Source organism: Conger conger, chromosome 3, assembly GCF_963514075.1.
Source record: "Conger conger chromosome 3, fConCon1.1, whole genome shotgun sequence".
Classification (NCBI taxonomy): Eukaryota; Metazoa; Chordata; class Actinopteri; order Anguilliformes; family Congridae; genus Conger; species Conger conger.
Window position 1 is genome coordinate 51,599,597 of NC_083762.1, and position 24,799 is coordinate 51,624,395.

The 24,799-nt window shown below is 46.1% G+C and overlaps 1 protein-coding gene across 1 annotated transcript in view; it reads right to left on the reverse strand.

The window, feature by feature from the left end:
- Positions 1-24,799, reverse strand: part of si:dkey-100n23.5 — a 175,613-nt gene that overhangs the window by 140,583 nt on the left and 10,231 nt on the right. Inside the window, exons 4-5 of the mRNA XM_061234735.1 lie at positions 6,696-6,752; positions 6,239-6,299 (exon numbers count right to left, since the gene is read on the reverse strand). Coding sequence (XP_061090719.1) covers positions 6,239-6,299; positions 6,696-6,752 — 118 coding nt within the window. The remainder of the gene's footprint in view (positions 1-6,238; positions 6,300-6,695; positions 6,753-24,799) is intronic.

Sequence of the window (24,799 nt, forward strand, 5' to 3'; positions counted from 1 at the left end):
TTGGCAAGGATGGCTGCCACTGGAACTGGCTCACTAGTGTTCATTGAAGATGTCACTGCTGATGGCAGCAGCAGGATGAATGCCGAAGTATACAGAAGCAACTAGTCTGCTCAGATGCATCACAATTGATTGGATGATGCTTCATCATGCAGCAGGACAATGATCACAGCCAAAGCTGTTTTTTCAGGCCAAAAAGTAGAATGTTCTTGACTGGCCAAGTCAATCACCTGACTTCAATCCATTACATTAATGGCATTTGGCAGACACTCAGTTGATTAGACTAAGCAGGAGACAATCCTCCCCTGGAGCAATGCAGGGTTAAGGGCCTTGCTCAAGGGCCCAACGGCTGTGCGGATCTTATTGTGGTTACACCGGGAATCGAACCACCGACCTTGCGGGTCCCAGTCATGTACCTTAACCACTACGCAACAGGCCACCCTATTTCCCAATTGAGCATGCATTTCACTTGCCGAAGACCAGACTGAAGGCAAATAGCCATCGAAAGAAGCAGGAGCGCTGCAGTGCAGGTGTGAACACAGCAATCACACTCTGGTGTGGACCAAAACAAGTGGGCCAAGACCGCCGAGAGAGGGTGGTCTCGGAGTGTTTCCAAGCAAACCTGGAGTGGTTCCTTTGCCGTGAGAAAGCAATCGACTCAACAAACCAAAAATAACTCAACTGCTGAGCAAAACTCGCTTTCACATTGAATCGTGAGGCAGCACATTATGTTTGTAGCATTAGCCACTATGTAGCCTCCTATGAAGGTGTCTGGAGGGAGGCGGTTGTCTAATCCAATTAATCAACATTTGTAGCGTTGATTCATGTTCAAACGTAATATTTTGCTCATATATGGACAGCGTTGGCAGATGTACAATAATTATCGTATTTGTACGATAAATGAGCCCTTTCAACGATCAATAATTGTAAATGTACAATAATTTTGACAGTTTCTTTTTTTTTTCATACGAGTGAAAAGATACAGAACTGATTTCGATCCAACCTGAGTATTCATATTAAGTCATCTTTGTCAATAATGTATTTAGGGAAACTGACCCTGGATCTGCCATAAATGATCCAATCACATCACATGAGAGCCTCCCTTGAACCGTGAGCGTAGTGGTTAAGGTACATGACTGGGATCTGCAAGGTTAGTGGTTCGATCCATCTTCTCAGCCTCATTACCAGACCTGCGATCGGCCCTTAAGCAAGGCCCCTAACCTCAAATTGCTCACAGGGGATTGACTCATGCTTAATATAATCAACTGTAAGTCACTTTGGATAAAAGTGTCCATCAAATAACATGTGACAGAGTTGGTAGCTGGTCAACCAGCTACAAGCTATTTATTTTATTTTATTTTATTTATTTACTTTTTATTTTTTTTAGTTTGAGCTATTTTTTTTAGCAGGCTTTACTGCTCACACTCCCGGATCTTATCTGTTATAGCTGCTTGTTTATAATACCCCTTAACTGTCAGAAATTCTGGGTTGAACTGTATGACAATGTGAAGGGTTGGTCTTCTGCCATGAAACCAATGTCAACAGTTTGACAGTGTTTTAGCACTTTGATTTTAGAATATTCACAGACGGGCTTTGCAGAAACATAGACATTTCACTTTCCATTTTTTTGTGATTAGACAAGAGCTAAACAAGATAAACAAGAGCTGTTTATTTCTCCCAACAGTGGGGAAAAGAGTCTATCGTTCTATGTAGTGTTATAGAACAGGGATCTGCCACCCATAACCCTGGAGAGGCAACTGGTTTTCATGCCCACCATTTGTTAATGTCCAAAATAAATGCAAGAGGTTACTAAAGAGATACAATACAAAAGTATTAAAACATTTTCTTCCACCAGAGTATATGCTATTGTAAATCAGAACATTAACATCTCATTCTTAGCACTTGCTTTTATCACAGCTGAACCTTTCTTGGTGGCCAGTACTATTTGTGTCCCCCCCCCCCCCCCCATCTCCGCTGTAGAGACAAACACACGTTCAACAGCCCAGCTCAAGAACAAGAATTGAAATGCACACACACTGTTCCACGAAGTCAAACTCTCGCTGTACAGATGCTAAACCAAATCCCGCCAGAGAAGCCCACAGCAATAGCCATAGATCATACGAGACAGGTCAGTGGGACCAGCACCATTACGGAAGGAGAGAGCGGGAGAGGGAGAGAGAGAGAGAGAGAGTGAGAAGCGTTCGCCTCCGCCCCAGCCCCCGCACGGCCGTTTATGTAATAGCCGTATTAAAATGCTGAAAGCGGGGCGAGCGCTGTGTCTGTTTACTCACAGCTGCGTTTAAGGCCGCCGCGGCTCCGGCTGGGATTACGTGTCGCGCTTATTAAAAAGGGAGATGCTGGCTCAGGCAGCAGCGGCCCCATCCTGTTGCGTGGAGACTAATGAACTTGAGCGCTACCTGGGCTCAGAGAGGGCTCGTGTCAGCGGGTTGATTCGGTTGGGGGTTACAGGGGGAGGGGAGGGGAGAGTCTTTCTTTCGGGATGCTGCTTGCTCAGGTTTTATAAGCGAGCGTGGTGTGGCTATCAGACGGTGTGACTGGAGGACTGTCAGACTTTCTGAGCGGTGTAATGACTGTGCTGTGGAAGGCCTCTCTGAGCGGCGTAATGACTGTGCTGTGGAAGGCCTCTCTGAGCGGTGTAATGACTGTGCTGTGGAAGGCCTCTCTGAGCAGTGTAATGACTGTGCTGGGGAACGCCTCTCTGAGCGGTGTAATGACTGTGCTGTGGAAGGCCTCTCTGAGCAGTGTAATGACTGTGCTGTGGAAGGCCTCTCTGAGCGGCGTAATGACTGTGCTGTGGAAGGCCTCTCTGAGCAGTGTAATGACTGTGCTGTGGAACGCCTCTCTGAGCGGCGTAATGACTGTGCTGTGGAAGGCCTCTCTGAGCAGTGTAATGACTGTGCTGTGGAAGGCCTCTCTGAGCGGCGTAATGACTGTGCTGCTCGATTAACCCTTCAACCGCCACTGGCCAGGCCAGTGGTCTCAAACTCATCGTCGCCGAGGGCCTTGTGTATGCAAGTTCCTTCCAACCAATTAATGCTGTCTTAATTGATTCCATTTACTCATCCAGTCATATGCTTTTAACTACATTACAGCACAGAATATAAGCAACAGTTGTCATTTACAAATAACTCATTTCATTTTATATGCATTATGTGTGAAACTGCAACCCTGACCAGCTCATACCGAGCTAGACCAGCTTTATGCCCAGCTTTGCCATGCTGGTTGACCAGCTCATACCCAGCTAGACCAGCTTTATGCCCAGCTTTGCCATGCTGGTTGACCAGCTCATACCCAGCTAGACCAGCTTTATGCCCAGCTTTGCCATGCTGGTTGACCAGTTCATACCCAGCTATACAGCAGGGAAAGCACCCCAAGAGCTTTGTCCGAGTGGTAGGATGTGGAACGCTGACCTTGAGGGCCGGGTGTTAAGTCGTGACGAGGCCGTCACAGATCGCTCTCACAATGCTACGGGATGTTTGGGAGCCAGTGAAACAATCGGCGGATTGAGAGCCGGCACATAAAAGGGCAGCCATTCCCCCTCTGTGGTGCAGGCGAGCAGTGGCTCAGATCAGATGGCAGCGAGACGACTCGAGCACACGCCAGCGTACCGCGGGGCCAACAACACAGAACAGAAAGCCCGCGGGATCGACTGCAAACATCCACTCGCATCTTCTTAAAACGAACAGTTTGTTCTCTCTGAGGTCCCCTGGTGGGAGGACCAACAACAACAAAAAAGCAAGCAGCCTAAAAAAACACATACAGACTGGGCTCCAGAATTATTGGCACCCTCGATACATATGCACAAAAAATACTGTAAACTAAAAATGTGTCAAGCAAATAGTGTTTTATTAATGATTCAATGGAATCAAAGTTTTGCCTTTTTCAAATAAAAAATGTATTTCCAAAAAAAAAAAAAAAAACTGTTTTGACAATTATTGGCATCCCTGGATTAATAATTTGTGCAAACACCACTGGCAAAGATGACAGTCATGTGTATTTTCCTATAATTCGTATTTTTAAGGTATTTTAAAAAATTGCAGAACTTTCAGAATCATTGTTATCTTTGGTTTATCAATGATGGACCTCTCTCTTCAATTCAGACCACAGGTTTTTGATGGGATTTCAATCTGCAGACTGAGGCCGTGTTTAGATGACGACGGTTTCTCAAAAACGGAAACGTTTTTCCCTTGCTTTTCCTGTGAGGATTATGTTGGAATAGAATGGAATCTATCTATGACAAAGTCTCAGCTTCCTAGCAGAGACAACCAGATTTTCTGACAACATTTCTAGTGAATTCATTGTGCCATTGATCTCTGTGTTGCTAATTATATGCAGCCTTTTTTCTTAATTTTTATGGCAATAATTCTGGAGCACAGCGTATCTGTGTGTGTGCGTGCGCTCACATTTTTTTTTCTTTGAACGGAAGACCATTTCAGCCGGTGCCTGTACTTCAAGGCCTTGAAGGGGACGAGGGCGGTTCTTCTTCACGGGCACTGTACCGCGAGGGCGCTCTAGCAGAGCTTCCAAAATACCGCTGTGGCAACGCAACTCCGACACTGTGTCTGGAGCAGATGGCGGGGCTCTCCGTACCACCCTCGCTTTGTTAGGGAGCTTTTGAGAATTGGGCAGGGGACGTTCAACAGATAAAAGCATTAGAGGTGTCAGTCACCATTTCGGGGCTCCTTCGACACCATGGTTAATATGCAAAGCGGATCTGATGCAAGTCGTGTCTACCAACTGGAGATGGCGGCCCAAATTTCAAGTTTTAATTACAATGCTTGCTTGTATTACACGTGCCGTCCTGACATACCTACCCCCTCAGATAATTTGCCGACTGCTATCTACTGTGTTCCACCCAAACCCAGCTTTTGAATACATAAGAGGCATCAAACAGCTCTAATCTATTGAAAGTAAAATGTTGTTTGTCTAGCATTAATGATGTGTAGCATTCAAGCTTTAGGTGCTGAATAAAGAACAGACAGTAACAGCGAGCATGAGGATAAGGGTCCTCCACCTCGCTGCGCTGGTCGCTCCACAGAATCAGCAGCAGGCTACGGCAACAGAAACAACACACACGCGCATAAACCAGCAGGTGCATACACACACACACACACACACACACACACACAAGAGCATGCACAGACACACCTACACACAGGCACGTAGTCATTCTGGTACCAGAGGGCGAGCAAACCAAATGACCTTTTCAAACGTGCCTGCAGGAACAGCTAACAAAAAACAAATCTGGGGCAGACAAACAGGAAGTGTGTGAAGGAAAATGTTCCAGTGCACGTGTCCGTAAAGTCACAAGCAAACTGAGCAGCCAGGCAGAAAGCAGATTTGTTGTCATAATATGGATATGTATAAGATATACACCGAATGACAGCGGATCTTAAATCACAAATGACCTCATTACCAACATTAAACAATGCAGCAGCAGTTTACCATAAAATGTAGCACCCTATTAGGTTATTTCACATAAAAAATGAAATAATACTGGAAGGAGGTTTAAAACAACCCTTTGTGCCATCCACTGTGTGTGAGTTAAGGAACTACGCCATGACAAAAGCTACACGTGGTATGAATTTCCTACTTAAACCGAGTTCACAACTCCCAATGAGAGCATCGCCCGATGACACACACGCACCGCAGGTCATGTGCTGTGGATGAGCCCTAGCGCTGAAGCTAGTCCTATTTATAGCTGTTTATGAGCACGGCAGGGGCCTGAAATGCCCCTGAGTGCCCTGCCTCTATCCGCATATTAAAGCTGACCAACCACGCTCTCCCGATTCCCGCTACGCCACTCAAGTTCATTGACCTCTTCCGTAAGATTCTCTGTTCCGGTACTGGCTGGTCGTGAGCAGAGTGGCTCCAGTTATCCAAGGGCAACGGCCGATCGCAGTGCTGCCAGTTAAAGACGTATAAATATTCCTCAGACTCTGGCACTCCCAGCGGCACTGAGTGCTAGAATCAGCACAGGACGGAGCACAGCGGCTGATAGAAAACGATTCTGTGTGCGCCCTGCAGTGTAGACGGTTCTTGGTCTAAATTCAGTCTGAATCCTGCAGGTATCTGAGTCACGGTCCCCAGGCCCAGACCTTATCCTCCAGGGTGAGTCATGTCCCCGCGGTTCTGCAGACAGGGTCTGGGTCTGACGGCGACAGTTGGCTGGGGTTGGGCCTATGCTCGTTTGAACGATGCCGCCGATGCACAAACTCACCGAAGTACATGAGCCACCAGGCCTGAAAAATGCACAGTCTTCCCTCTGGGTACTCCTCACCCTGACAGACAGAGAGACAGACAGACAGACAGACAGAGAGAAAGCGTTAAGTCAGTGTCTGATGAGCTCTGAACATGTGGCCCTGCCTCACCATAGGCAACAACAAGAACAAAGAACAAAGAGGAAAAAAAAAGTCTGTTTCTTCTACAAAACGGTGGCTGTGATTGGTAAATACTTTCTGGCTACACTTCCGGGATCCCGGGGGAATTACCAGGAAGAAACCAAACCAAACCAAACCAAACCAAGAAGTAACCACCAATCACCAACAGCATTGTTCTATAGGTTGTTACCTACATTCTCTCTGATTGGTGGAGCTTCTCTGCTTTCTACAAGCAAGGTGCTATTTTATCATCCCTGGTTTATCAGTCCTGTGTGAAACCAGCATAGCTGTACTCACCATTACGTATGCGATACTGTCGAAGAAAGCTGCCACAGTTAGGCACAGGATCATTTTCTGTGGGAAACGAAGGAGAAGAGGGAATAAAGTTAAGCAAAAGTTATAAATTCAGTTATGCTGTATCATCCAAATAGGGCTCACCCGTATGAAGCAACAAACAGCTGTTACCATATATGGAAATCCTCCTTAGTTGCATTCCTGATTTGTCATTTGTGACAATGGAAGGCTGCTCTGATAATGATTTCATTTACTGACACATACTAATGATATCATGTCATCGCCCTGACTTGGAATAAAAATGTCTGTTATGTATGTTATTGCATTGAGGCATTGTAATGCCACTGAGAAATGTACCAATACATAGACATACACTCACCAAGCACTTTATTAGGACATTTTTACTTTATTACACCTACTTATTTATGCGATTAGCAGCGGTTCTCCAGAGAGAAACTTGTTAATTAGAGACGTCAGAGGAGAATGGCCAGACTGGTCAAAGCTGACAGGAAGGTGGCAGTAACACAAATAACCACATTACAACAGTGGTATGCAGAAGAGCATCTCTGAACACACAACACACAACACATTAGTGGATAGGCTACAGCAGTAGAAGTCTAAAAAATAAGTCTACCTGAGTGTATACTGGTAGCTAATTACTGCTGCTTCAGTCTCACTCAGATATGAATATAATCAACTGAAGGTAATATTATTTTTAAAATGACAATATATATATATGTATTGAAAATATATGTGAAGTGCATCCATTTATTGAAATGAGGCTGATATTTTCATCATGTAAGGGCAACCATGACTTTATGTTCAATCAGCCTCCAAAACAGGGAAATACTATACAAGCAATACTACGTGCATTATTTGAACATATACAAACACACACATGCATGGATGGATGCATACACACACACACACACACACACACACACACACACACACACACACACTCTCTCTCTCTCTCTCTCTCTCTCTCTCTCTCTCTCACACACACACTCACACACACACATTCTCTCACACACACACATACACACACACACACACACACCACAACACCACACCACACACACCACACACACAGGAAGTAAATCTATAACCAGGTCTGGGACTGAAAACACTAAAAAGCAGCATTGTGGTGATGCACATTAAAAGGCCACAGCACAAGAGTTCACTGTTGAACAGCACGTCCTCAGAAAAGGGGAGGGAGAACCTAAGGAAAGTGTGCCAACGATGAGTAACGCCACACCCGTGCGAAACAGAATGTATCACTGCTGAGCCCTCAGGCCCGGACCCCTCACACACCCTCCACACTGCGGGGGCTGGGGTATTTCAGCTATGGCTGAGCTGTCACTCAGCTGGCTGTTGCGTGGTACACCTTGTCCATCGGCCTGACGCATTCATGTTGCCCTTCGGTCTAACCACTCTATCACCATCCTGCTGGTGTTTCAGAGAGGAACAGAGCGGCAACATGCTTATCACTGTTATGCCAATTAATTGGGGGGGAGAGAAAGATGGAAAGAGCAATAGAAAAGAATGAAACAGGGGCAACAGTGAGAAATAGGAAACAAAGGGAATGAGAGAGCTGGAGACGGGGAGAGTGAAAGAAATGGGTGACAGAACCTAAGAAATGGATGGCAAGAGAAAAAGAGATACAGTGAGAGAGAGAGTGAAAGAAAAAAACGCAGAAAGAGCAAAACTGTCTTGGAGGAAAAAAAACTTGCCCTGAGCAATAAGGAGGGAGGGAGGGAGGAGGAGGTGTTACGGCTCTCACCGAAACCAGCGCACCTGCAGGTTTGCCATTCTCCCCACATGGATTCCGGATGGGAGGAGGAGAACAACGTTCAGCGGAAACAGGCAAAACATGCGGGGAATGAACGAGGCGTGGCGTTCTCTGGTGTAATCTGGGTTCAGGCCAGGGGCCCCGGGTGGGGTGGGGTGGGGGGTGAATATTAATGCCAAAAGCTGGGGGGATGGGGGGGGGGGTCAGTGGGCAGGACAAAAGGGGCCCACAAGAAAGAATCAAAGTGACAAAGTGACAGCCCACAGTGGACGATGAGACTGAACAGAGACTCCTATTGGCTCTTGCACGGAAACACACGAGCCCTTTCTCTGGCAAACAACCGTGCGCTCCTTCCACACCTCCCCGAGTCCCCCATTTTGTAAACAGATGAGAAAGACCCTGTTCACCCCCCCTCCCCTCATTCTGCCCCAATGCTCACAGCTCTGTGCTGCGAGAGCTTTTGTAGCTTTAATTTGCTTTCAACAGGCAGGCCCTCTCGTATAACAAGAAATAAACAAAACAAAAAAACGTTCCCAATGAACCCGGTCACCCACAGTCGCTGTATTTCAGTTCATACACCATAGTACAGATATGTCTTCAAAGTCAAAGTAAAGGTAAAAACATTCAGACTACAGTGAATGTTATTATGGTATGTATTAAGCATCTGCAAAATTTGCTAAATTAAACCGGTGCATTGCAGGATACCACTGCCTTACAACAACAAGGTCCAGGGTTCGAATCCCACGTGGGGATTCATGTGGAGTCTGTATTTTGCTATTTCTCAACTCTTAATCCCTCTACTGACCTTATGCCTCTCCCAGACAATTTACTTGTGGGTGGTCCATTTTGGGAGGAGTTGAGGTGGGGTGGGGTGGGGTGTCGAGGCGGGCTAGACCACGCCCCCATACAATCCTGCCATTGTTTTCTATACATATTTTATGTCTGACTTGACAGTTGTTATGATAGTTATTTAAATTAAATTGAATAGATATTTGACAAATGTATAGGTTACTCATCCCTTAACAATGTAAAGAAACTATCTATTGGAACGTTAGGCTTCAGTAAACTAACAAAGACACTGATTTGTCAGACCAGTCCAGGTTAAATAGAGGGGAAACTTCCTAACATAATGTGCACTGCACAGCGCTGCTTTTGTATGCAGTGCGAACACTCTCTCGTTCTTCCAAACGCATGTATTTAAACATCTCAGACATGAATAGACAGCAAATAAAAAACTAATTAGCTTTTAATTAAACAGAAAAAGAAATTATTTACTGAAGCTTCAACTCCACTGGTTGTGATCAGCAAGGTCGCATTCTCTCTCTCTTTCTCCCATTATCTTTCGCTCAGCCCCTCTCTTTCCCTCTCTCACTCACTCCATCTCTCTGTATCTCACAGGCATATTTGGGAGGTGGGGACCTTGTGGTGTAACAGCGGTATTCCCACCTCTAAACCTGGCGGGAGATCAATCCCTCAGTCCCAGCTCCGGCTCCAAAGCCCGCAAATCTCATTACAGAGGATGGGCTTGTGAGTCTTTCAGCTTTTTTTTCCCCCCTTAAAATCAATTTTAGTGGGTTTCCCCCGTCCCCCCACAATAGCCCTACAAAAAAAAAAAAAAAAAAACCCATGTCTGGCAGGAGAGGGATTCTCTTTTCCAGCAGAGAACAAATGCTTTCCGTGCCGTTTGAACACCGGCCCCGGGGTGCTGTTCATCTCTGCGGTCTCTCTGCGAAAGACAACAATGCTCAAATTGCCAGCATTCTCTCTTTCGTCCGTCTCTCGTCCGTCTGAGGAACCTGTAAACTTGGAATGGCTGGCATAATCAGTGTGGGCCAATGAGAGCTGAGTTTACTGCAGGGCTTGAGGGCCCTTACCCTCCCCTCAGCCGGTTGAACCAGCTTAAGTCCTTCAGAATTCAAATGAACTACATGACTCTACATGTCTGTTTTTGCTAATAGTCCAAACATTAAGGAAAGAATGGCATGGAAAAACTCCACAGTGTGAATATCCACAGGTCTGTAGAAATATATGCTAACATCTAGCACCCTCATGGGCAATGGTGACCTTCAGCATGACAAAAGGGACTCTAACACAAAGAGTGCTTTGGATTCCACACCAACCTCTCATATAAATCATTGTCAAAGTTCAATCATGTACTCAGTGTCACTTTTTTTGTCGATATCAAATCACAATGTAAGACACTACAGCACATGCAGGCTAAGCAAAAGGTATTTTACTGCAACATTATGATTTCTATGAATACAATTGGTCGTTCTGGCCAATGGAAGGTTGGGTTTCTGGAATGCAAGAGATTTCAAAACCTGGGTTTTACACAAATTCACTTTGTTCTGATGAAAATAGGTTTAAGTTACTATTTATGCCATAGTATGCCCACAATAATAACACAATAAATGTATAGCATGTTCGTGTTTGGGTCACTGTCGATTGTAATCTTAAAAAAAGACATTGGAATACCTGCCTTTATGGAATGCAGTACATGAATATTCCTGCATTTTGGCTCTCTTTCTCTCTGTGAAAAACGCTGAATTCTGTTTTAACGCGACCTCTGAAACATTTAGCCCAATTGTTGCAGGGCAATTGTTTATAACAAAAGAATGCAGCATTTAGGAATTTGTTTAGAGTGGAAATGGGCCAATGAGCAATAAGCTCCACAACATTTTCACCAACAGAAGCTGCAAGGCGGCACTGTTCCAACGTGTGGACGGGCCATACGGTCTGGTGCCAGTGGCCCACAGCAATGCAGGCTGACGAATCGCCAAAGATGGTAGAGAAGGATTCAGTTGACTGGGAAGACCAGCAGACCTGGGTCAAAAACATAAAGGTCTTTGACACTTTTCTACGCCTTACTGAGCTTGTCTGGTGTATTGGAGCCTATGAAATACTCAGAAAACCGGCAAATCCTGCCTTCTGGTCCTCTTGGTTGGCTCAATTTCACCAGACAAGATCAATCGAGCAGAGAAAAAGTATTTGAATCCAAAACAATGACGTAACTGACCCAGGTCTGATGACCAAGTCTCATTGCTCACCAGCGACCCCCACTGGTCAATCAGACCCTACAGCCACAGTCCATTGTCCTCCTCTGACTCACGTCTGTCGAGCTCAGGCTGCGGTCAGAAAAAGAATCAGCGGCTTGTAGCCCATTTGTAGCCCACTCCTGACAGCCAAGCTAAACGGGATGAGCATGCCCTGTGAATACTCAGACATTCCACACTGGGAGAAAAAAACACATTTATTTTCTATTCCACTATGTGTGTCTGGAAAACATCGAAACAAAGCCATGTCAAGGCCATGGTACAGCAAGGCTCAACAATAACTCAAGTAGCTCAAATGCTGTTTCCTTCTCTCTCTTAGTTGCTCTCTGGCTCTCTCTCCATCGTTCTCTATCTCTCTGTCTCTTGCGTTGTCTCTCAATTCAATTAAATTTAAGTTGCTTTATTGGCATGACAGAACATCACATTTTGTACTGCCAAAGCATATATTTAAAAAAACATACATTTAACGAACTAGGACTAGAAGGACTTGAAACATTGAAGGACTAGAAACAAATGAACAGACTAACTATACATTAGAATAAAAACTTCTAATGTGGAGAGAGAAAAAAAAAAGCATATTATATCTCTCTCTCTCTCCCACACACACTGTAGAAGGACATTTTATAATGGGGGCGACAAGGCTCAGGCAGTAAGAGCAGTCGTCTGGCAGTCGGAGGTTTGCCGGTTCGATCCCCCGCCCGGGCTGTGTCGAAGTGTCCCTGAGCAAGACACCTAACCCCCAAATGCTCCTGACGAGCTGGTCGGGGCCTTGCATGGCAGCCAATCACCGTCGGTGTGTGAGTGTGTGTATGAATGGGTGAATGGAGGAGCATCAATTGTACAGCGCTTTGGATAAAGGTGCTATATAAATGCCTGCCATATAATCCTGATTTTTCTATGTTTTATAAATCTTACAAAGTATAAGTATGTATAAACTGTGTTCTTAATTCATTAAGACTACTGTCCTGAAACATTCAGACTGCAGCATGTGACAGTTGGATTTTGGGCTTCAAAATACATTGAGCAAATGTATGTTGACTGAGGAAGAGAGATATTCAAGTGGGGGAATAACATGTTTACGAGAAAAGATACATCTTACAAAGCAGATAAGGTATGACGGCAAGCTCTGGCTTCTGTATATTTAATGTGACCACACCAACGGAGCCCCCTAATGAGCAATCAATATGATACACATACCCTTTGGTAGTAAACATCTTCAGAAATCCTGAATGTACCTTGGACATTGTAAGAGGGATTGCCCCTCTTGCCCCTCTTGCATTTTGGGGAAAGTGTCAGTAAGCACATACCCCCATTCTTTATTTGGCTTGCAAGTATGAATAAAGTCTTAAAATACTCTTGTTGAGTTGAACCGGGTTCTTCACCCTCTGCTGAAATGGGAATAATAATATTTCCACGACAACACACACAAACATGCGCAAACACACACACAAACACACGCACGCACGCATGCACACACGCACGCACGCACGCACACACACACACACAAGCACACGCACGCACGCACGCACGCACGCACGCACGCACGCACGCACGCACGCACGCACGCACGCACGCACACACACACACACACGCACACTCTTTCACACCACGTCTCCGCTGCGGCTGCAGCAGGACAGAAGAGACGGCAGGAGGCCCAGCGATCTCTAGTCTCTCTCTCTGGCTCTCGTTCGCTCTCTGACAACAAATGCAGAGACGGGCCTCAGCACTGGGCTTTGACTCCACACATCATGAAATGATGCTTATCTGGACCTGCATTCAAGCGTGCTGATCTGGAATCAGTTTGGACATTTAGTTCATAATGGGTAAAATTAGGATATGGACAGGGGAATCCTGCTCCTAGATCGGCATTCCTACACCGAGGCACTTTCCGAGGCCTTAATGCCATCCAATACAGCTGGCTTGTGTGGTTACAGGATATCTGACAGTATGAAGCATTACTGGGCTTTACTATTTGAGGATACTGAGAATATGCCCGAAGAGCACAGCCAGGAATTTAATTAAAGCAGATTTCACACCAGCATCAGACCAAGCCGCGGCACGCAGTTTTAAACGCAGGCGATTTGCCTGGATTCATGTCACTGTGAGCGCTGGAAGCATGCATAACGCAACTGTCATAACAGTTCATTGCTTCGTCCACACTGCACACTCACTGTAATAACTGCCGTAATTTAATTCGTTTCAATGACTGCTAGTGTTCAGTGGCTGCTAGCTAATGTTACCATGTGCCCACTAGCAAGCTAACGTTATCTAGATGAACAATGTTAACTCTACTTTGCTACCTACAACTGTTAACGTAATGCAAGTAGGGTACTACTTAGCTAGCTAATATTATGCTAATATTATTAGCTAGATCAGTTAATGGAATGAGTCATCACAGTGAAAAAAGGTGATCACCACAAGCAGAAAATAAATAGAATGAAAGCCATCAATGTGGGTTATGCCAGACAGTTACGCCAGTTTGCCACACATTGTCCTCATAAAGCGATTCCATATAAACAAACAGGACATACCAGAGAATTTGGACTGCGTACCTCCGTAAACGGTTGCTATGTACGCTATGCCGCTGAGAGCTCTCTCTCCTCTCCACCTGAAACAGGCCCTTTCATTTGCATGTGAAAACATATTATAAAACCGAAGCGCCGCTCAGGTGACCGTGCTGGCGTATCGGGTCAAAACTATTTGCTCTGCGTTCGAGAAGGGGCACCCTCTTCTATTTCTTAAAATAGATATCCTGCCATAACAGAATGAACCCAGCCGTTTGCTGTGACACTGCCCTGCTGAAACGGCATTAAATAAACATGCTGGTAAATAGTGAAACAGGACGCATCATTTATTTACAGATTCATATACATTTATGAGGGCCTGCAGATGGAGTGAGGTATTTAATCTCTCTGGTCACCGAACCGGAAGCATTTTTTAACGATCGTTATCAGGTAAAGGTGAGGGGCATGATGTGCCTGTGGTTCAGAAGTAGGTCACTCTGCGAGATATTGATCAGGAAGACGCAGGTAACATCACCTTCTGAACCCGCTGACTGACATGTGCCTGGGCTAATTACAAAAGCCAGACAAACAGGATTGGGGGTTTTCAAAGGGAGAGCTACAGGTGGATGCTTGTTTCAGGTGGCCCTGTGTAATCACCAACTGGACACCCCCAGGTAGACATGCATGAATGAATGAGGTCTCCCTGGAAGAGAGAGTGAAGAGTGTGTATGTGTGTGTTTGTATATGTGTGTCCCCGAATGTCTGTGTGCGTGTTGCGCCAAAAGAGAGAAGACTACATGCACATACACAAATAAATGCGCGTGCACACACAAACAAGAGAGAAAGCGACCCAGGATTCCTTTAACAGGAGTGAGACACACACTCGTATCCTCAAACAGGAAAGCCACTCACAGTGAAATCAGCCGTTCTAACAGAAGAGAGGGAAACACTCTCCAAGTGAGGACCGAGGCTCTAACTGAGACTCCTCTCGTGTCTGACTTTCTCCGCTCCTCTCTTCACATCCCCGCGTCCCCGCGTTCATTAGCGAGGAGAGCGAGCTGTAAAGAGCTCTGTGCCACTTCGTATTCCACTTTCGTTTTTTAACGGAACGTATTAATCATGTTGGGTCGCAACGAAAAGCAGCCGGAAAGGAAACCTGGCAGGGCTGTCTGGATTCGCGGCATTCCCCTGAAGAGACGGCGCTCGCTCGCGATATAACGTTCCTCAAGAAAGGGTGACGACGATCAACGCAACCGTCTGCTCATTATCACGCTCACACATGGGACAGATTTACATAAGGTTTATGTGCTGCAAACACACCATACGGTATACAATCAATAGGTCTGCGCTATCCGTTTGTTTGTTTTCTATTAGTTTACTCCGTGAGCCAGAGGGCCTGAATGAAATTTTTCCATTTTAAGTCAATTTAATATACAACAAAGTTTCCCGTTCTATTCTATTATGTTTCAGGACAGGCGTAGAAGTGCTGAACTGTTTATTCAAAAACAGTACAAAGCCCACGGCCAACATGTGTACAGTGGGTTTTTTTTGGTTTAGTTTTTTTCTTCTGTTGCACGAGGATTTGCAATTCCGGAGAATCCTCTGGAGTGGCGAATTCCGTTCCCGTGAGATATTGCGTTGTTTTGCGAGACGCGAAAACGTCGACGGTGTTGATTGGTGGGCGGAACACCCTGCGGAGCGTCACGAGCTCGTGCCACAGAAAAGGCTGTTTTCATCGTGTCTCACAACTGACGGCGTAAACTGTTTTCAAAAGCGTCTGTCCGGCTCACTCAAATATCTTGATAAGAAACCGGAGGACATTTCCATGGCTTGAAACAAACAAAAAAATCTCTTTCATGTCCCAGTTTGAATCAGATCGTGAACAAAATTTCTGAAATCCCCTCACAAGAAAACACCATTGATCTCTATTCCCTTTCCAGGAACAATCTAGAAATTTCAAAAGAAATAAAAATAATCTTTCACAGCTGGAGCCCTGAGGATATATTTCAGTTTTTTTATTGACTGCCACGTGGCATTGGAAGCACGGCTAGGTGACCTATCCTGCCATGTTGCTTTTTGCTCACAGTTGATGGAGTTCCTGCTAGCGGTAGTTCAGGCAGGAGGAACAGGAGGCCCGTGGGCTGAAGGGGGAAGACAGCACAGCCTCGCCGGAGAGAGCGGAGAGAAAGCCAGTCAGAGCCGACGAAGGGGCTTCACGCTGGCAGCTGAGACGGCTTTAAGGGCCAAACGACAGACAGGGCTCTGGAAGAGCCACCAGCCCCATTTGCGTCTCGGCACCGCTCCACACATTCAGGGAGAACCGGAATGGCTTGGCTGAGAGCCGTCCCGCGCCCGTCCCACGCTCGGGATCACCTGTCGGCCGTGCCAGTCGGCAGCCCGCCACCGTTTCGCAAATCACCTTCACTGCACCGGGAGTGTGTCGCGTTCTCACACCGGCTCCTCCTCGGGTGGACTGCACCTCGACCGTCCGTCCGCGGGCTGGAGGGGGCCGGCGGGCAAACACGACGGTAACGCCGCTGGTGGTGCCTCGGTAACGCATCCAGCCCCCCCGAACCCCCCCCCACCCTCCCTGTAGGTCGGCGCTAATTGAATTACCCACTTCTGTCAGGGCAATCAGCCTGGATAGAGCGCAGACGGACGGCCAGGGATGATCATTACTCAACACCTCCGGCCCGCCCCGGGGAAAAGACGGCCCCGGCCGGGATTGATTAGGGGTTTGATTCACGGCGGGTCTCTCGCCGCTGCCGAGACCGAACGCCGGGGCTGATAAATGGTGCGGGCCGAAGGGAGGGGGGGGGGGGCAGATCAAAACGGCACATTATCAAAGCTTTATAAAGCGATCGATAACCGCAGGAGCCGGGGTCTCCTAACTGCTTAATTACAGGCGCTTCTTCGCCCCGGCTTTAATTAAAATACGCTCCCGGTCGGGCTCCTGCGGACGCTGCTTAAGAACGGACAGGCGTGATAAACATCTGATGATGTGACCGATTGGATGGGGGTGAAGGGGGGGCTGTAGGAGAGGTGGCCCCTCCTTAACACCTCCACTCGAAAGGTGCGTCGAAGGGTCGCGGTGGGACATAACCCCTGGCTCCTCGAGGGCGTTGCGCTTATCAGAGTAACCCTTCGGGGCTGCAGGAACAGCCATTCCAATGTGGCGGCCATTTTAAGGAGCCACGCAGGACTCGCCTTCCTTCTCTCATGAGCAGAACCTTCTATTGCTCCAGTGCTGCCAGCAGGGACATGCAGGTCGAGTCTAGAAAGTTGGATTGCCGTATGAGAAAAAAGTGATATTAAAGATCGCAAACATTTCAAAGGCTGGTTTACACACAGACAATACAGTTTCAATGCATTGCCTCTTCTTTCAAATACCACACTCATTAACAAAGGAAGGCAAATAAAATCACTGAATATTTTATTCATAAATATTTAATTTATTATCGGGGGGACTCGTTTGTTTCTGTAAAATGAGAAAACGTATGCATGTAAATATCACAAAATAAAAGCTCTACTGTTCATAGACATCTTCTGACCTCAAATCCATATTCCAAAGACTTATATATATATATATATATATATATACACAGAAAAAACAACAAACTTCACTCTACCATTAACAGACTGTTGAAGGGCACTCTAGATCCAAAAAGATTATTCCTGAGTGAACAAATATAGCATTAATTACAGCTAAAAGACTGATATGACAAAACAGAAGCAGACCACACGGATATAAATTAAAGTGGATGCACATTTACATGAACACGGTGTGGTGGCCCGATCGGAAATCGGTACACCACTGGAGTGGAACGGCCCGTGCGCCGGCGGCTTCTGCTAGGAAAAGTTATTAACCACGTGTATTTCCCCAGGTCGTATCTAACAGAGCCGCACCGGAGAGAGAGCCGGCGAGGAGAGTCAGAACCATGGCCAGCGACACGGGGAAAGACGCGTGGGGAATGTGAGGAAGAGACAATTAACCCTTCTCATTGGACAGGCGCAGCCGGACCGACTCCGAGAGAGAGAGGAGCCATACAAAAGACGAGGCGCAACCACAGAGCGGGGCTGAGTACGGAGGGAAACGGAGGCGAAGCCCAGTGAGGAGGAAACAGCCACGGGAAAGCAAATAACGACACCACGGTGGAAGCGGGTCTTCGGAGGCCCTACCAAAAGGCGCGGCCGGCACGGACCACCCAGAACCACCGACGGACCGGGAAACCTAATTTTTTGGCCGGTGACTTTTTTTTTGTTTTTTCTGAGAAAGGAAGTTTATTGTTTGGGACGTTGTAAAAGTGCCCTGAAGGCACACCAGAACCTCATTAAAAATACCAGTTGAGGAACTACTCTTGCTCTCTCTGCCTCTCTCTCCCCACGGGGCGCCACAACGGATAGACAGACAAGCACAAAGATCCCCAATTACACACACACAGAGGTACACACATACAGTATGCAGACTCACAAACAGGGATGCAGTTACACACAGACGCCCAAGCAGAGGCTAGTATTCACACAAATGCAGAGAGAGAAATGTCCAAGCGAGTGCATGGCGCGGGGAGCCGATAAACCAATAAGCACCTTCCCTCCTATTGGCAAGCTGGCACAGACCAGGGAGGTATATCACGAAGCAGGATTACCGAGTTAGCAGAGTAAAACTAGGAACAGCTGTTTTTACTTCAGGCCATGTTCCAGTTTTGAAAGGGGTCGAGGTTTTACTCTGTGAATTGAAGCCGAGCTGAATGGAGGGACTGCGTATAAAAAGGGATACAGGGACTACACGGACCACCCAAAATGGATGTAAATAACCTCAAATTTTTTTTGCTTCATTTCAAATGTGCTGGGGTACAGAGCCAATGGAACAGAAACTGAACCACTGTCCAAATACTTACGGGCTGCACTGTATAACATTAGGTTAAGTGGCATAGCAGGGAAAGAGGAAGAATGACGATAGAATGCTTTAAGTCGGAAATGGGCTTGAGGGCATAGTGTGAGCATGTGAACGCTTGTAAATGCTCAGGGTTCCTACAATTCACCGGGCCTGTCCCCTCCCATCTACTCCGAGCAGAGAGAGGAAGAGATGGGTAAGACCACATGGCACCCTCTCAGGACAGGGCAGGTGTGCAGGATGTCAGACCTGGGTCATTTGGATTCAAATACTTTTCTCTGCTTGCCTGGTCAGTCCAGGAGGACCAGAAGGCGGGGTTTAGATTTAAGAGTATTTTATAGAGTCCAAAACAACACAAATTCAGTAAAGCATATAAAAATTATCTGTATCCAAAACGATTACGTATTTCACCCAGGTCTGCAAAACGTGCAGCCTCACTGTGGCTTACAGAAGGATACCGTCTCCATGGTGAACTGTGCACTGGAGACCCCTAGCGCACCGACTGCAGCGTGGGCCACATAACAAGTCTCCGCATTGCTGCTACACCGGCAGCCTTGTACAGCAGTGCTGGCTGCCAGGAAAAAAACAGGCTGGTTTTAATTAAGAGAAAAAATGCACTTGTCCAAGAGAAGTGAGGAAAGGAAGGCACTGATTAAAAGGAATAAATAAAAAACATACATTGTTCGCGTGACAAACGGTTGCTCGCTGCGCTAAACGGTTAATTGTGCGCATCCAGATGACCACACAAATCTCAGAGTCGCCGCTCTGTGACAGCACTGCTCACACTTTCCCCCACAATGATGTTCGTTCAGCCAGCCTTCCTCTGAATTACAATTACACAAAAATGGTCATTAATACAACACAATCGTGCCCTCCTACCAAATAAAATCTCTTTTGCATGAACCACACAGATTTTCGAGCATGCTGTAGGAAACATGAATTTCTGCTGCTGAGCACTGAGAAACGTTTCATAGACTCACATACAATTCTTTCTGATCTGGCTCTTTGAAGTTGTCATGATGATCAAGACAACCCATTTCTTTTAAAGTGCTCACTTCTGTTACAAGAGCCAGAACTACTGGTATGTATGGTAGGACATTTTTGGAATGACTCATCTTGGATTGACTCCAACTGACATTGTTTAAAAAAAAAAAAAAAAAATCAACAGGAAGTTTTTGTCTTTTGTACTTTCTTTGGCATGGTCGAATACACCGAGGAATGACATTTCTGGAATGTTCCTGCACTGTGACCATGCACCAAAATGTACAAATCTGAAGTTCACGCAGGATCACGCAAATCTTCACTATAATTTCAACATCAAGTTTTTAAACAGCTCTAGAAGTAGAAGAGACATGTCAGACAGACCTAAAATGTGACCATGAAATGACTAAAACTACTATACTGGCAACTTGAATCATAGATTTTCGCTATTATGTTGTAATGGATTCTATTTTCCCTTTTTTATGCGGACCCAACTTATGGGTTTACCAAACAAAATGCTCCACTGAAATAACAGGAAGTGAGACCAAAGGAAGTGACCTTGAGTCATTACTGATGACTGAGTGCTTTGAGATTACACTGCGGGAACAGACCTAACTAAAGACCGAACTAAAACTCTGAATTTGACTAGCTCTGGCGTCATACAGTCTAAAGAATTAGCAGGCACCAGTGCACAGTGTGTGTGTGTGTGTGTGTGTGTGTGTGTTGACACAGAGTTTCTGTGTGAAGGGACACTAGAGAGAATTCTCTCACACTTCCGGAGGTAAAGGGTTAATTAAAAGCTAATTAGGCAGAAAATGAAGCCCAGACACCAGTGGATACAGCTGTGTGTGTGTTCTTGCTGCTTGGGTGGGCATTGTCAAGGTCTGCCTCAGACGGAAGACAAGCCGGAGTTAGCTGTGAGGAAGCCGGCAGCGGACCGCCCAGTGCAGATCACTGCGCTGTTAAAAAAACACAAACGCTTTACGTGGGCATCAGAACACATCCATCTACAATATTAGCATAATTACCTTTCAAACAAGAGCAAATTATGATTTACAGCTAACACACGTGGGATTTCGTAAAGGGAAAAGTGTCTCATTGCCAGATTTACGTACATGAAGCTCGCAGCGCAAAATGCGGCTTGATGAGAGTTTGTTGGTGCGGTCGCGGCTGAAATTAACGTCTTATTTACGAAGACTACAGCTCATTACGCAATGGGACGAATGGGAGAAAGAGAAAGATCTTAAGCAGCGCAGTCAAAACACGTGTTCAGTGAATATCTTGAATATCTTAACTGCGTGTGGCGATATCCATGTATCGGCTGCCACGTAAAAGCATATCCAGTGCAGGACTAAATGTGTACATATCCCAGTCGTGGCGGCTAGTGTTGTTTGAATTAAATGCGAGATGTAACAATGCAATGAGCTTGACTATGACCAAGATAGAATGCAAATGTTTGGGAGGTTCCAATATATCTTTTATTTCTCCCAGAAGCGTAAATTATTTGTATGGCTGGGTGTTTGTCACAGAAGTCGCAGGTGATTTTCTCTTTTTTGGCAGTCCCATTAATTCCCCGTTTCTTTTCCGCGATTGTTTTGGAGGATAGCTAATCAAAACAAACACTATTTCCGCGATGGACAAAAGCAGCAAATCATTGCATTTAGTCTAGTCATATACATATCTTTTTTTTTTTTTTTTTTTACAAGCGGCAACACAAGATTTTTTTTTTTTTTTTACTTCAGTTACTGTCACTACGGTTGAGCATGTTATTTCAGTCACTTTCAATTGCTCTGCATGAGATATTGATTAATTTAATACATTCTTTTATAAATATTTTCTGTGACAAACACCCAGCATTAATTATTGCTTGGCTGCAATCATGTGTTGCTCTGGGATATTGTGTGAAATAGTGTGATTCTGGTTGCAAAGTATATTTCAGTGCATATTTTCATAAGCCTAGGTCTTGCACCTCTCTTTACACCTGCTTCAGGCACAATTCAATACATAATCAGCCAATCAATCAATATCAATATCACCGCCCTTTATTTGTATGAGCCGCCGATAAATGCATATGCATTAAGGACAGAAGCGATGACTCGCCTAGATCACACGCATACTGCCCCGTGCGCCAGTTTGATGCATACAACGCATATTTCCTGGGCAGAATGTGTCATATGTGAGCCTGAAAATCATTGCAAAAGGATTCGGACATCTGGCCCTTATTCTGTGGTTGTGTGTATGGGTATGTGGCAGTGGGGCTGTGTATGTGTGTTCATGTGAAACTGGAGCTGTGTGTGTGTGTTGTGTGTGTGTGTGTATATGTCCGTGTCCGTGTGTGTGTGTGTGTGTGTGTGTGTGTGAGTGTGTAATTTTGGCTGTGCATGTGTGTGTGTGTTGTGTGTGTGTGTGTATATGTCCGTGTCCGTGTGTGTGTGTGTGTGTGTGTGTGTGAGTGTGTAATTTTGGCTGTGCATGTGTGTGTGTGTGTAATTTTGGCTGTGTGTGTGTGTGTATGGGTGTGTGCATGTGTGCGTGTGTGTAATTGTGGCTGTGCATGTGTGTAGAATTGGGGCTCTGTGTGTGGATGCGTGTGTCTGTATGTGTGTCTGCGTGTGTGTGTGCGTGTGTGTCTGCGTGTGTGTGCGTGTGTGTAATTGTGGCTGTGCATGTGTGTATGGGTGTGTGCGTGTGTGTAATTGGGGCTGTGTGTGTGCGTGCATGCGTGTGTGTGCGTGTGTCAGTCTGAGGGACAGGCTGTTCATCACCCCACACCTGTGTGAGAGCAGGGCAGCGCTACTCTTGACTGCCTGGCAGCAAGGGGACAGTGAGGGAGCTGAGGAGCGCTGTCGTTTCTCACCCGGCCACGTCTCCACGCCTCCCGCCGCCCCCGCCCCGAGACTAAGTGCTGCTCCGCATTCTGGGAGAGCGCGGACTCAGTGTTTAATGCGCCCTGCTCTGCCCGACAACCGGGGCCAGAGCGCTGGCTGTGCCGGGGATGAGATTTCAAAGTGTTCCCTCACGCCTCCACAGAGCAGCAATTACAACTCCCTCCCTCTCTTCCCTCCTCCCTCACCCTCTCTCTCTCTCTCTCTCTCTCACACACACACACACACACACACATTCCCTCACTACCCACCTAGCTCCTATTCTCTTGTAAATCAACCCATTTTTAGGAAGAAAAACACTGCTCGAGCAAAGCCGAGCACGCCACTGAGAGAGGGGGGAGGCTGAGGGAGAGGGCAATGAAAGCAAGCCGGCCGTTTTTATGTCCTGAACATGATCAGGGTATTTTATTTATCTGCGGTGGACTGCCAGACGAGAAGCAGCCCTAAACCTTTTAGTGTCTCGCCACAGACTCACAACCACAAGCTGAATATCTTCATGACCCCAGCCAGAAAATCATCACGACCGCAGCCTGAACACCCTCACGACCGCAGCCTGAACACCCTCATGACCGCAGTCTGAACACCCTCAGCACCACAGCCTGAACACCCTCATGACTGCAGTCTGAACACCCTCATGACCACAGAACCCACATGACCACAGCCTGAACACCCTCATGACCACAGCCTGAACACCCTCATGACCACAGCCTGAACACCCTCAGGACCACAGCCTGAACACCCTCATGACTGCAGTCTGAATACCCTCATGACCACAGAACCCACATGACCACAGCCTGAACACCCTCATGACCACAGCCTGAACACCCTCATGACCACAGCCTGAACACCCACATGACCGCAGCCTGAACACCCTCATGACCGCAGCCTGAACACCCTCATGACCACAGCCTGAACACCTAGGGTTGTAATCCCAGTATTTTCCTACGGCAGCAGCAGACAGGACCCATTACATTACATTTAGATATTTAGCACTGGGCACTGTAATTCAGTGTGTCTTACAGAGTGCATTAGGGTATACACAAAGAACAGAGACAATACAGTTATCCGTGTCACCATCAATAGCAGTAGTCAGTATATAATGCTATGTACCATAGCACTCTGCATTTTTGTTTTCTTTGTTTGACGCATCCAGGTACAGATAATGCAGCTGACGGATGACAACCTATTATCAATCACACAAGGGCAATTACCTAGGGCACCTTACACGTTCTGTGGTTTCGCATGTTTCCCTTTTACACAGCTGCCAAATATTAAACCAGTGCATTCTGGATTATGAACCAGCAACCTTCGAGCTCATTTGCTAACAACGACAAAAACAAGTAATCTATTAACACATATAATCTGGAAGCATTTTCAGCACATTAAAAGAGAATCGAATGTGCTTCCCTTTAATAATATCTACTGATCAGCTTCAGGAAAGAATCCATTATGATTAAAGTGCCGCCGTTGTGTAGCATGGAACTTCAAAATGTGTACCCAAAAACAAAAAGGTTCTGATATTAGTATTTACCAGGTAAGAAGCCATTTAAAAAATCAGGTGCTGTGTAATTATACACTTGAGGAGAGTTGTAGCACACTAGTAGTGGTTTGCAAGAGAATTCTTAAATAGTTACCAATAACAAACTGACCATAGTCCTGGCGTAGCAATTATCCCCCAGTGAAACCCATGACTAGGCTACAGGGTGGACCGGGCAGTGTAACTTAGCAAAATATGGCTTGAGGTTGAAGTGAGGCGAATGGCATAAACTGGAAGGAGAGCAGCAATATAGAGGCTATACCACAAGATGAAAACCACTCATCAGTAGTAAGAATTGGAAGGCGAGATTACAAGTTGCAAAGAAGTACTGAGATGAGCCACAAAAGGTCTCCCAAAGTGATGGAAAGGCCAAAGTGTGGGGAAAGAAGGGCTCATGATCCGAAACATACACGCTCATCTGTGAAACACGGTGGAGGAAGTGTCATGACTTGGGCTTGCAT